The following is a 14483-nucleotide window of genomic DNA, read 5'->3' as shown; positions in this document are numbered from 1 at the left end:
AAAAAGCTAGAGTACAAGGCCCCTTAGTACACGGAGCACTGAATTTCGTAAGATACCTGTGTGGTAGATAGATACCCATGCGATAACGTTACCTTTGGACATATATCCGGGTGATGAGACCACAGACGGCACCACGACATAGTTCCTATTACGTTCTGAGCCATTTCCCCAACAGGATGACACACCAGGGAAAATCCGACGATCTGCCTCAAGCAGACTCACTACCTGCACTGATCCTAGAGGCATCCGGTGCGAGTGTCCAGAGGGCTATCCGCTCATCGGATCGTTTAAACGAACACCTTACATTCCGCCATTCCCTCCCAAAATACTTGTCCAATCCCCACACGAGGTGAGATCGTCAAAAGGAGTGGCTCTTTCTCTTACACGAACACTCTTGCACATCCTTTCTCACCTTCTCTGTGCCGTATTTAGCGCTGTTCGGTGAAGGTACACCATAGCTAAGAGAAGGTGGATAGCGTCAGTGGATCCCTCTTCCCTAACCGTCTATTCACGCGAGCGACGTTCCCCAGAATATTCCAGTGGAGGGTGAACAAAACGTCGTACATTTCTGCTGGGCGCGAGTGCTTAACGTTTTCTTCTCTTCTAACCATGGGGCGGCGGCTTCTATCCTGCGGCGCCGCCACTAGATATCCCATAGCAGACCGATGGTGGCGTCTGCTAAGTTCCCAGTGCGCCGACCCCGTTATTATGGCACCGTGCGAATGCTTAACATGAAACTTCCGACCCGTGAGCATTTTTCCTTTTTCTTTCTTTTTTTACTTCCATTACAATGTTCCGTGGGAATATCGCTCGTGTGAATACGCGGTAGGTTCCGTAAGGGGTCCGAGAGCTTGCCCCCAAGCAGCATAACATCTGGGACTAATATTGGCTGAATACTGGTCCAACATTCGTCCATTATGGACCAGTATTGCCGATATTCAGCCAACATTGAAACAAGATGTTCAGCTGCTTGGGATACTAGTGATTGTTCTCTCTCCGAGCCTTTCAGGTTCCACTTGTGATACCTACATCTTGCTGCTTTTAGACTTGCATGCATGCTGCTAGATGCATGCCGCACTTGTGCCTTCTCCATGCATTCGCCCCCCTCCCCTCCTCCACGAATCTCTTGGGACTTTCCTCGAAAACAAACATGTGACGCTCGTCTGAAGTGCGTCAAAAGGACGTACCCAGTAAAGAGTACCTATATAAGAGAGAAATAGTGAGCAGTGGAAAGGGTGTGAAGATAAAACCACGGGTCGGTACTCGCAGAATTTACCGGGGATATTTTATTACTTCCCCGGAAATTCCTGTGATCTGCGCCGAAAACTCAGCTCGGTCGATATATGGCGCTACGGGAGCTGTGTGCGCGGAAGCATTTATGGCGTTTAGAGTATTCAATGTGACTCATCCCCTTTTGCCGTATACAGCTCTGCGTGCGGAGGGTCGCTTGAGAATGAGAACCCGCTCGCGGGTGCCTGCCGGGACTAACTTTTTATTATTATTATTATTATTACACTGACCTCAAGTGCATCAGTTGGAAACACTTACTGATACCAGGGAGACGGCGTAGAGCCCAGTCGAAAACAAGAGCAACTTGGAGGCGTGACACAAATTGAGTACACAGGTCGTCGCGCGCGGTTTGTGTCTTTAAATTGGCCCACCTTGAGGCGGGTAAAACGAATCCACGGATCGCTGGCGTCACTCTGATCATAGCTGTTTTGCGAAGTAATACGTGGAATTATCTATTTCGAGAATACAAGCGGAAAATGTTCACCTCACATTTTGGATAGGAATACTGTGCTCTTAACAAAGAATTCGATTCATGCTTGCGAGCTCACTGTCCAAAAGCAGTGGCGTGTGACCTGCATTGTGCTGCATGGCAATGTTTTCTTCTGCACGCTTTTGAGGGCTTCTGCACGTCCTCACGTTGTAGGCAAGAATATTTATCCGACGACTTCAACTTCAAAATAATACGTCGCTGCATGTTTATCTGGAGTGGCGTAGAGAACGGTTTTGCGTTGTTCGTTCTTTCACAAAATGTTTGCATCGCTTAAGCCACTGTAATCGAACGAGATAATAAAATAAAAAATTGACATATTGCAGCCGGCACTGTGTCGCGAGATGCTAACAAATCAGCAAGAATAATATTACGAAGGACACTATATACGAATAGAAGGAAGGAGATCGAAGCATTGCGTTCCGCCTAAAACACGACCTGTTCAATGCGAATAGCATAGCCGTCTCCAGGTAAACTTCCGCCTGGGGCGTAGGATAAACGTGAAGAACCCTCTGTTTCCAGATGCTCCCTCTAAAAAGAATTACGCAAAAAAAAAAAAAAGCTCTTAGGTGCGTTGCTCTCCATATTTAGCTATACGCATACATATAGGACGTTCTATTTTATTTCATAAATGTTCTACACTTGGAAGTGTGCAACGACAATTAAAAATCAAAATGAAAAGTAAAATGGTGAAAAGTGAGATACGAATATTATTCCACATTGAAAATTCGCTCGGCTGTCTCGTTGCATTGCCCTATAGCTGGGGCGTGTGCTGCCCTTCTCGCTTCTTCGGACAGCTATGGCGCACAGAATATTCCTCGGGTGTCCAGCAGGTGCATAGCAAAAGAGGTCCAGTGCGCGACTACTCTTTTCCGTACAAACAAACATTCGATAAGCTTGTGGAGGGCTACCTCATTGCCCACTCAATAGTATTTACACAACAGTAAGCCTATAAGCTACCGATACTTGTCGAAAAACGAAAAAATAAGGGGGGTCGGGGTCACGTTGATGACGATGCAACGAATGCACCACGTTCAGATTCTCCGCGTTTGTTTTAAAGTTCATATGATGTTTCCCTTGCATCCACCTCACCCGATTTGCTTTCGAAGGGGTTATGGAGAGATTCTCTGTCAAACGGGGGGGGGGGGGGGGGGGGCATTCCGAAACTCAGGTAACGTTATATACAGGAAGAAAGACACGAAGCTGTGAGTCCACGTTTAGTGTGATCATTGTTTTTTTTTTCTTGTGACAAAATTTACATCTGAAAGATACTCGATATACAGAGATACAGCTCGATACTTGAATGCGGGCGAATCCTTTGACGCGATTAGTTGACGTCACTGACGTCGTGGGCCATGAAGCTGCTTCAAAAATGCACGTTGCCAAATGCAGTGGTCAACCATGTCCAGCACCCTGTCGTCCGCACCCTCCGTTTTGCTCAACAAAAATTTCAGCAACTGGTCCCGTCCGTATCACCTTACGTGCGAATGTTGTTGTTTTCTACGAATGATGTCTACAATGACTAAAATGCAGACGGGTGGTCGCTCTTTCGCCTTCTGCCGTTTGCGTGGATCTTTCCAGGGCACCTTTACGAAAGCGATTCTACAGTCATGCACAATTTCTTGCTTGTCCTTCGAGCCCTGTTTCACACCATATAGTAATGCCTGCTCTGCATTGCACTTTCGTCACCTGCAATGTAGGTATTTGTCGAACAGGTTTCTCTGGACCTTCTGGACGACAAAGCCACATTCAATGAGAATATTGAGAGACAAGAGATCAGCACATTAGTTCGCACGAGGATGCAGGATCTGGGGCTACCTGTTCAAGACTACGGTACGTAACGCTTTCTTTTCTTTCTTTCTCTCTCTCGCACACACTCTCGCTTTCTTTCCTTCTTCTTTTTTTTTTTTTTTTTGGTAAAAACTTGCGCTGCTCTCCACGTACAGTGGCGGCCTTAAAGGCTGTTTTGTACCGTTGCAGTGTTGATGCTGCGTATTTGTACATCAATGTACATACGTTTACTTAATGTCCGCAGGTTATAATTCCACCGCCTTCAGACTTCACTATCTCCTCAGCTCGTCTTGCTCCCATTTTTATTGCAGATGAGGTATCTGACAGACGACACAGCCTCTCGTACGTCATCATCAATCCCAACTGTGATTTGCCCCTTGAAGAAGGCGATATTATGTGAGTGGACCACCTTATTCGTCGATAATAGTGCCAATGAGAGTCTGCGAGAAGCAAATGCGAGCAGTAAAAATAAGAGCGAACGTGTATTGCCTACACTGTTAAAACCGATGGTGGCGGTGTTGACGAAAAACCAGCTTGCCGTTGTTGGCCTTACGTATGTGGGCTGCGTCACGACTGTAACCAGGATGAGATGAGATGGTGTGATAATAGATGAAGGAATGATGACGGCCGAAAATTAAGATCTAGGGCAGTCACTGCAGAGAAGTTCGAGCAGTACTCGTAGCATTTGAGCGAGGCCAGATTCCTGGAAAAAGTAGACGAGGCTGCGAATTTTGGAGTGTCTTTCCGTGAGAGAGCCTCTGGGATGTAGGCCATCATCCACCGTACAGTTCCTGCAATGGCCAAGGTATTTCTCCCGCACCGCGGCATATGCACAGCATTGCAGTAGGATGTGCTTGATAGTTTCAATTTGCTGACAATGTAGGCAGTTTGCGTTGTCGAGAGAGTCAATCTTAAACCGAACTTCACCACATAGCACCCTTCTAGCCAACCACCATTGTCCGTATTTCTGCTGAGACACATTATGCATCTCCAAATTAGTCGCCCCATCCTGTTTTCGATTATGGTGATGATATGGTGGTTGATTCGTAATGGTGGTTGGAAGCTTTGTGGTGAAGATCTGTTTCACCAGTGCAACATAGCTTAATAATGAAAAAAATGGCTAGGAAGCATGCGAGCTGGTGAAGATGAGGCCTAATGTAAAAACCCCGAGACTAGGGAACACGAAGGGACAGAAACAACACGAAGACACAACACGAAGAGCTGTGTTTGGAACTTCGTGTTGTGTCTGTCCCTTCGTGTTCCCTAGTCTCGGGGTTTTTACATTGTGCATAGCTTAATACCTCACCTATCATTGTTACATCACAGTGGAGGTTCGTACTAGAGCACTGCACGAGCTCGCACTTACCCGAAAGCCCTAGTCCGGACCGGACCAGCTGAAATCTGCTATTCACGGGCCTGGGCTGCACCCGGGCCCGCACACTGCCGTTCCTAAAATGGGGCTTGAGCCTGCGTTGCCTGATTTTAGAACAACACAGAGACTGTTCTTCTTCTAGTCGAAAGTCGAAGTGGGGTTTCGAGCAGTCTCTGTTCGAAATATCGGCGGCTTCTGTCCTGAGGCAACTCCCTTCCTACATCTCTACCGGTTCGCTGGATTTCTACCCATCTACATACCCTACTGTTAGGTAGGTAGAGAGAGAAACCCTAAAAATAATTCGGGCTTTGGCCAGTATGAAGCTGTCGGGATAGGGAGCGGCGGATAAATCGAGGGAAGGCCGGGCTCAGGGCGAGCCTGCCCGTGCAGTGCTCTAGTTGGTACAGCGAGTTCAAATATCGTAGCAGAATCTTGCAGATTAGAAGACCCAACGATACGGTGAGGATGGAAACAAATACATGAAGTAACTGTTTTATCTCTTTGCATGCGTAGTTTTGTCATCCGGCCGAGTCCCATCTCTGGCAAGAGGATCTTTTTGAAGCACGGATCGGTGCGTATCAAGACGCCCCGCGCGAGCCGCAGAGAGAACACCCGAGGAGGCCGCCCCAAGCCTTCCTCCCTCAAGTTAAACTTACCACCAGCTGATGCAGAAACTCCGAAGGAGAACGGAGGGCTGACCCCTCCACAGAACGACGATGCCCTTCCACCTGCACCTCCACCTGCACAGGTCTGGTGGAGAGTTGTTTCTTCACCTCCTACAATGTGCGCTTTCCTCTCCACAGTCAAAGGTCCAGCTTTAATTTAAGTGGTAAAAACTTCCGCAGACCTCCTTATCTGATCAAGCAACAATTAATGCAGGATTAGTCTAATTTCTCAGCTGGATACATGCGATGCTCAGCTGTCCAATTTATTTATTTATTTCTAGTATATGCAGGGTGTCTGTTTTTAGGCGATACAGATTTTTCCTAAAAAAACTTTCAGGGCTATAGACATGCTGATTTCACTTCTATCATCTCTGGGCCGGCGGACGTTCTTGGCCACATGTTGCTCGACCGTCAAATGTGCGTCTTTCCTTCACCCCCAAGTGAGATGGTGAAATAGCCTCATGCGTCGAAGATGCCGCCACAGTGCCGCCTCATGCGTCGAAGATGAGCTTTAACTTGCGGAAACAAAACAAAACACATGCATCGGGTGACGCTATCGGAACTGCCCTTATCTTGTGTTGCATTTTCTGTTAATCTTTTTCCAGGACGCAAGAGGCGACAGTGTGCTCTTTCCCCCTCTCACATTGAAGGCAAACGAAAGACGGGTCTCGGAAGATGCGCAACGAACAAAATAAAGAAAAAAAAAGATGTTCCTTCACGAATTTTATGCGGACGATCTACCCAACGGATTTTCGTTTTGAAAACGGCTACGGTATCATGTCACTGAAAGGAACAGATGTTCTCAATGGGACAACTTCGTAGCTTTTATAATTAAAAAGTGAATTAACGATTTTTAGGTAATTAGTCATTTGACGGTCGAGCAACATATGGTCAAGAACGTCCGCCAGCCCAGAGGTGATAGAAGTGAAGACAGCATGTCTATAGCCCTTATAGTTCTTTTATGAAAAATCTGTATCGCCTAAAAAAAAGACACCCTGTATATAAATATACAGGGCATTTCACTTAACCTATCATAAAATTGTATTTAAAAATCTACTTGTCTGAACATTACGGGATCAACGCTATTTTATCTTGGGGGAGATTGCGCTATTATTTCTGAGCACTTTTATCAAATTTCATTCGCGAGCAATTGAATTTTCCCAACTGAACCCCGAAACTTGTCAAGTCAATCTCACGTTTTTCAGTCATATCTTTCAGTCAATGATAACTTCGGATCAAACCTTTAAGTTGGCATTGCGGTCTTTCGAATAGAATCAATGTCATCTCTAAAATTATGTGACGTCACTCTCTTTTATCAGCACGAGCCTATTCCGGTCCACGTGACGGCAGCTACACCATCGTCCATCACGCACGGAACCATCGTATGACGGCAGCTACGATTCCCTCTTATGTGGAGGGGAGGCCACCCGTGAAATATTGCCGTTTGTGCCACACAGCAGCCTGCCAGGGTGCAATCGAACATCGCTTGTGCTTCACCAACATCCTCTGCTATGAGACGAGGCGTCTCTACTTCCTCAGCCTTGCAAACAGCAGCTAATCAGCATATTTTTGTTGGCATGGCTCGCAGCGCTGCTGAAACGTTCCCAGCCCGTATGCTGGAAGTGCCATAAGGTCATGCCATACACGGATCTGACAGGCGCTCTGAATCCCGTGCTGTTAAAGCAGCACAGCTGCAGTCTCGGAAGAGTTATGTATTCCATAGCCCATGCCCTCGGTACTCTTACGTTACAATTTACGTCCCAATTGCGCTCATAGTTTTTTAAAAGGTCAAAATTGAAAATTACGCGCAAAACTGTGTCGAAGCGGTCACCAAATGCGCGTTGCTCGTCAAGTACAACGGCGAAACTACATTGTATGCGAACGACACTGGAACCTAAACCAAAAGAAGTTGGCGAAGTGTCGGCTACATAGCCATCAGGAGCAAGTCAGTTGGGAATATAAATCGCTGTTGCTCGACGAATTTGGGATTATTTGCGGGGATTACAGTGACGCTCATGGCAGAGCGTCGCACGTTCAAGACACGTATTCACACTACGCTGAAGCTTAAAAGAAATGGAGCTGCAGGTGCCCACCAGGGCCATCCAGTTAGACGAAGAAGAAGAAGATTATTTGCCGCCAGACGTCGCACGAGCACGTATCTTGTTGTGCTGGGTTTACAAGCAACAAGCTGTTAAACTACGCTGTCAACATAAACTGCAGGTCTGCTGCTTTAAGGGAGCCCTGTCAACATGGCGATGACATAAGATATATGGAATTCATCCCGTTGACAAGCTAGTTCAAGACACACGGTGTCGTCGTGCAGCTTCATCAGAATATGGCTACTCTGTTGTTCGCACACTACGACTGACCGTCCTCATTGATGAGCCACTCTCTTCAGAGACGACCCGGATGTACCTATCGGATTTAAAACGTATTCTCTCCGGTAGAGCGTTGCCATCGAAACCTTAAATGCCGGTTATTTTATTGACAGAGTCAAACTTTGGCAAAGTATTCCCAAGACTTGTGCTAGAAAGCTTGCAGTCCTAATGCGACAAGAAATGCCTGGATAACATAAAACATCCAGTTTCAATTCTGATTTAGTACTAAAGAAAGGTGAAGAGGGAACAGTGCCGGATAAGCTACGCAGTTTTCAATTTCTTTGGAGTAGGTTTGAAACCTTCAGTTCATTCTCCTAATGAATGCGCCAAGTTGCATTCTCGCTTTCTTTCTGTCGTCTTTCTGAGAGCTTTCTGAGATAGCTAAAAATACTTTTCCTGAAATCCTCAGTTACACGAACCTATCGCTGTTTCGAAAAATGCTGAAATATATAAAGCCATACATGAAGCCATATCTTATATACTTCAATCCAAGTCAACCAAGTCCTACAGCACAATTAGCAGGATACCGCCATCTCTATACAGGGCACGATATCTGTGACTGGTTTTATGTCACAGGCCACACCCTTTTTGCTAGTTTTTTGCTCGTTCTGTAACAAGAAATTATGCCAGTTATGGCCATAAGGACCTTGTCCACCAGCTTGCCCAATTTTATGCCATTTTGTCTGTCATATTAGCACATCACTTCTAGACATTGAAGCAATCTATACACTAGTGAGTAGTGGCATGGACGTGCTCAGAATTGAAGGCGTTCATGGATTCCTTCCGCAAAACACCTGTGTAAGGTTCCGGCACTGTTCCGCCTTCAAATATTGGACTCGCTGCAATGCTTCACTGTGATGAAGAGCGTCATTGGGAAGTGAGAAAGATTTGATTGGCTGCAACAGTGGGAGAGATAACCAGTGAGGAAATGAAAATACAGCCGCCGATTTTTCTGGACTCGGCGGGGACCGCGCAAAAGTCCGAAAATAATCGGAGTAAAAAAAAACGAATTTTGCTTCAAAATAAACTTTACTAAGCACTAGTAAGCTAGAAAAGTTTGACGATGCGTTCCTAACGCGCTTCCACCTCTGCTTAGCAACATCAGCTTCTATTTCCCGAAGTGACATTTCGTCACTGTACACTGATAGAGGCGCCGCCGTCATCAAGTCCGCAAGTCTGCTTCACCTAACGCTTGCGTGCTTTAGGTGTAGCTCGCTTTACAGCGCTGTCGCGCGACTCGCGGGCGGACTGCACGTGCGGTGCCTTTTGAATCAAGCCGTTGGCGAAAAACGAAGACTGAAAAAGCGTTACGCCAGACCTCCTGTACTTAGAGGAATAGAAAATGAACAATAATTGCCTTTCTTTTTCATCACTTTTTTTTTTTTTTACTGATTTCTTTTGATACGAATTTCGGATGATACCAAAATCTTCCGTCACCCCAGTTCGCTGACTGGGCAAACAGAGTCCGAAATATCGAGCAACGGGGTAACGGCGTCCGAAATTTTGGGCGTTCTTATACATTAACTGTATGCGACCTGCAGCCGTTCCGCGAACGAGTCCGAATAATCGAGTACATCCGAAAAATCGGTCGGCGACTGTAAGCGAGCTGTTTGGACCCACCTTCTTCGAGAGCTGCAGTTACCTCCGTGTTACCTCTGAATGGTACGAACAGCTCGTTTTGATTTTATCCCGTCCTCCCCTTATTGCGGCCAACGGAATTTTCCTTCCCTTTCGAAGAGCGTCCTCCGCTTCAAAGGGACGGTCGCATCTAGTCCACTCCATTTTGAAACCATGGTGTCATGTTATTCCACCTTGACCACTGACGACGGTATCAATATTCCCACGCGAAATAGTGGCGCATGTTGTCTGCTATTCGATGGAATACGTGACAAGAGTACACACTGGGTGTCGAGAGTATGCCGGAATTCAAAGGCGAACACGTCTTTCCCTACACCACCAATCAGAGCACAACTTTGAGAAAAGGGATGCCGCGGCGGTGCTTCTCTCCTCCTATTAGGAAGTGACGTCACGCTGATCTCCTTGTTGCTGGGGCCTCCTCAGCTGTGGAAGTAGCGCTCATCTTCAAAATTCGCTTATTTATTATCTCTTCGATAATATCTAAGCACTTTTTCGTACGAAAAATTACCCAAGTATAGTGTCGGTCGATGCCGAGTGTCTGGATGCGACCTTTCCTTTAACCAGGCAGATTTATTCCGTTGCTTTGTGATATCGCTCCGTCATATTTCTGCTGTTTGTCATTCGAGAGGCAAATTCTCAAATTTAGGCCTCCTAGCTTTTGGACACCTCTCTTTGAAAAATAAGACGTTTTGAAGACTACGGTAAAGTAGAGACTTGAAAGGCATGATTCGATTTCATATCATATCAGATATGCGCGCATTCAAGTTTTGTTATGCGTTCTGCGTCACAGTTTCAGAACGCGCCAATTTTTGGGGTCCGTGTTGAACCAAGGCCTGCTAAGTAAAAGAAACCCTCCACCGGCCCACTCTAGACCAACCAATGCCTGCGAGTTACTCGACGTGACGTATCACAAGGAGGCCGGCCAATCACAGCCATCCCTTATGCACTTTCGACCAATCAAGTCAGCCAATTTCAAACAAAGAAGGGCGGCAGCTGTCTGATGGCATTGCCCGTTCACGACTGGCAGCTACCGCTTTCATTGTTGGTTAGTAGATAGAGCTCTTTGTTGTTGCTTTTGAGACAGTATCATCATGTGGAATAGCCAATATAGCCTTGGTTATTATAGGGAGACACCTATCGTGAAACCTCGGAACAATCCTCTCCTGTTTGTTCTGTTCTCTTTCCGAATTTAGCCGTTTTTCCGTGTATCCGGTGGTCCTTGGTTCAACATGGTCATGTTCTTACCTCCGAAATTTGTTGTGATTTGCTTTTTCTTCTGTCGTCCTGCGGTTTTCAATGAACATATATTTGCTAATCTCATGATATAGATTTCCATAAACATCATGGTATCGTGATATGTCATCAGCGACAAGGTTGAATAGAAATGATTTCCCAGCAAGCACATATTCCACTGTTCAGCAGTGTTCACGGTCTTCATCTGGTGCTTTGAAGTATGCGAAAAATCGTGCCCATGCATTCGCAACATTTTCGTCGTGTGCAGTGTGAAGTGTTTTTGTTTAGTTTTTGTGAAACTTGCTCCGACTTTAAAATATTTGGCGGACTTAGCGGCCCGATACAGGTGTTTTTGCAATCCCGATTTATCGGAAAGAGCTTATAAAAACTGCTTATCGTTACATGGCTAACAGATTAGAGTTTTGCTCTGGCTACTGCAAAATTTTTTTGATGAACGCGAGCGTCGCTGAAAATGAAGTGAGATATGCCGAGGACCAAATTCAATGGGAAAATAACTTTGGTTTCATATCCTTCTCGAATAGCTCCAACTCGCAGCTGAGACCGTAGAATTGTTGAATGCGCTGTCGATAATATCACCTCTGAAATGCACCGAAAAATCGCCGAAAAACCGTGTATTTCCTTCATCTTCAAATGACTATTTTCTGTAAATGCATCACACTCTATAGTTACGATATCATATCACCCATTGCCTGTACATTTCAACGATGTAAATAAAGGGAACCGTTTCGATACATTTCAGCGAGTTGGATGAATCTCTGAAAGCGCGGGAGTGTTGAAGACTCAAGGATGGGCAGTGTTGTACGTAGCGCCGCTACTAGTAACGGCGCTACCGTATCCGTTACGTTTTTCGGTAGCGCAGTAGAGATCGCGCTACTTTTTTAAACTGGTAACGAAAGAAGTACTTCCGCTACAAATTTGAGGTAGCGCAATCTTTGGGCGCTACCGCTACTTTCCGAGCTGGGGTTCGCGACAACTCGACTTCGACCTATCATCAAACCTCCACTCTGCCTGCCTTCGATCAAGCTGCCCGATATCACAGCTCATTCTGGGAAGACCAGGCAAATAGCCGAAAGGAGGGCACAGAGGCCCTTATCTTACAAAGAGGATATGCCCTCCACGTGTTCCCTATTTGGGATGAACCTTCTTGAAGATGCGTTGTCGGAGTTGTCTGCAAACTGACGTCACTCCATTCTGGAGCCGTCCTCGCTCGAGTCATGGCATTCCACGTGACATTGCACCACGTACGCTCAGGTGCTTGACAGTTGCCATTTCTTGTCCGCTGCAATGGAGGGACCATGGTCTGCTACAGTACAAAACAGTAGCGTGGTGTTCAGATGTCTACTATGCGCCTCGGTGGGAAAGCTTTATCTGTGCGTCAAGGAAATCAACGTCCAATTTGAAAAGCACACCATGGTATGTTTACTAACTTCTCGTTCCGGGCAATCCGAGTTCTTTTTGTGACAAAGTTGCTGAGCCTTTTATCGGTAGACTTGCTTTGTGCTTTATTTGCTTCAGAGGAAGAGAAAAAGATATGCAGGATACCGAGTAGGCTTTAGTAAATCTGTAAAAAAACGGTTTTCAAAATTTTAGCCTTCAGGCAACCTACGTGTAACCTCCATTGGACGTCGATTTATTATTTTGAGATATTGTTTTATTTTATTATTTTAAGACATTTGAAGTACGTCATCAACGATACTGTTTGTTTCTTTCCTAAAAAGTAGCGCATGAAGTATCGCGTTACTTTTTACGGGTAACGGCAGCGGTATTCCGCTACTTTTAGGTACGTGTAACGATATCGGGATTTCGTTACTTTTTGCTCAGGTAGCGCGTATCGGTATTGCGCTACCTTTTTCGGGTAGCGGGTACAACACTGAGGATGGGTGACGGTGAGCCACGGTGGGTGCTCAATTTCATTCCGCGTTTGACGGCTGCTGCATAGATAAAGAGGACAGCAGAAAGGATACAAGGGGAACTGTTTTCAAATGTCGGGTAGGCCAATGTAGTGCTACCCCTTCCCGTGGTCGACACTTGTACCTTGCCACCGAGGCCCCAACCACTATTTTTTGCCCTCTCGGAACTGAACCAGTGAAAAGTACTGTTCTGAACCGGTTCGGCAAACGGTACAGCGTTGTTGTTGTTATTATTTTTTTCGTAAGGCGCTTCGACAGTGAGGGTTAAAACTGCCTCATATGTTATTCAAAATTCCACCTACACGCTTCTGCATGCGTTGTCGTCAACTCATCATACACACCCTAAAGTTGCAACTTTATTTAAAGATAACGAATGGGGAGTTTCATCGCCAGGGGCGATAGTATGGTGGTAATGTGGGCAATGAAATAATGAGCCCCTTCACAATAAGGATCCAAGTCCTACTGTGTCCGAAAAGGTCAAAAGAGCTTTGAGCGCAGGGCGTTGGTGGGCTGCCAGGGGCCAGGGCTTTTTGATAGAAGAGGCGAGAGTGCGGTTCTTGAAGGTTGGTAGTGTGGGCAGTGAAGATGCTCTCGATCATCTAGAGCACCGCAGTGATAGCATCTGGGAGAGTCAACTTGTCTCACGTGGTAACGCCACTGAGCTGTAAAAGCCACATCGAGTCGCATTCGATGAATTAATGCACCACCTTGACGAGAGGTGTTTCGTGGCATGCGGAGAGTGAGCGTTGGATCAACTCTCTTCAGCATAGATGTGGGGTGATTGTTGGTTGTCCATTGGTGGGAAGCTAGGGTTTGTCACGAAGCGTCGCAGAATGGAACGACGGCGCTGTCCGCCTGCCCATTCCCCACCACAATGGGCTGGAACCCACTGGAGAACAAGCCTGGTGCCTGCTCCGTACACATTGTGGTAAGCCATTAACACATCCGTGACTACGGGTGCAGATGAGCCTCGTATGACAGAATTTTTAATAGCTTGGAGTGCTGATTTTCAGTCAGTGAAGACTGCCCATTCACGCGGCGTAAACGTGACGATTTATCTAATCTCAGAAACTTAATCTCTTCGATAGCCTGTGCCCTGGGCACTCTCAAGTCCAAATTTTCGTCCCAATTGCTCTTCTCTTATAGTTGCTTTTTTTTTCTTTCTTTCTTTTTTTTTTTCACGAAAATTACGGACAACACTATGTCGAAGTCGCTAACTGCGCATTGCTCATCAAGTACGACGGCAAAACTCCACGTGCATTGCACGTGCGTATTTTGAAAGAAAAAAAGTTGGCTACATGTCGGATTCGTAGTCCTCAGGAGAAGCAAGCCAGTAGATTACTGTTGTTTGCTTCACAGCTTGGGGATTATTTCTCACCAGACATCGCAGGGGTCGTTTTAGCGCAATTTTACGAGAATAAATATGCAGCGTTCCTTGTCGTGTGTATAACTTTTTGTGCTGGGTTTGCGAGTAACGCTGTTGAATTGTGCCGTGAACATGACCTTCTGGCTGCCTGCTGCTTTACCGTACCTCAGCGTATTACCAGAGGATATTAGCGCAACTTTTTCTGCAGAGCCCCGAACCGTCACGAACCGAAAGAAACCGGCCTCGAACCGTGATTTCTGCGTTCCGTAACTGAACCGGAACCGAACGAAAATCCCTGAACCTGAACCCGCGATTTTTTCGTTTGGACGCCC

General features: G+C 46.2%; 1 protein-coding gene across 9 annotated transcripts in view; it reads left to right on the top strand.

Moving 5' to 3' along the window:
• Positions 1-7633, top strand: part of LOC135369050 (potassium channel subfamily T member 2-like) — a 189355-nt gene extending 181722 nt beyond the window's left edge. For 5 of the 9 annotated variants that reach the window (XM_064602674.1, XM_064602678.1, XM_064602679.1 and 2 more), the window contains 5 exons: positions 176-349; positions 3478-3610; positions 3880-3964; positions 5454-5688; positions 6925-7633. In XM_064602674.1, the coding sequence (XP_064458744.1) occupies positions 176-349; positions 3478-3610; positions 3880-3964; positions 5454-5688; positions 6925-6993 (696 nt within the window). In that variant the 3' untranslated portion in view covers positions 6994-7633. The remainder of the gene's footprint in view (positions 1-175; positions 350-3477; positions 3611-3879; positions 3965-5453; positions 5689-6924) is intronic. The other 4 variants (XM_064602677.1, XM_064602676.1, XM_064602673.1 and 1 more) reach the window with 3 other exon arrangements.
• The last annotated feature ends 6850 nt before the right edge of the window (positions 7634-14483 follow it).

The sequence above is a fragment of the Ornithodoros turicata genome, chromosome 9 (genome assembly GCF_037126465.1).
Source record: "Ornithodoros turicata isolate Travis chromosome 9, ASM3712646v1, whole genome shotgun sequence".
In the NCBI taxonomy this organism is placed as follows: Eukaryota; Metazoa; Arthropoda; class Arachnida; order Ixodida; family Argasidae; genus Ornithodoros; species Ornithodoros turicata.
The sequence above is the reverse complement of the archived record's forward strand: the minus strand, read 5'-3'. Positions and strand labels throughout refer to the sequence as shown.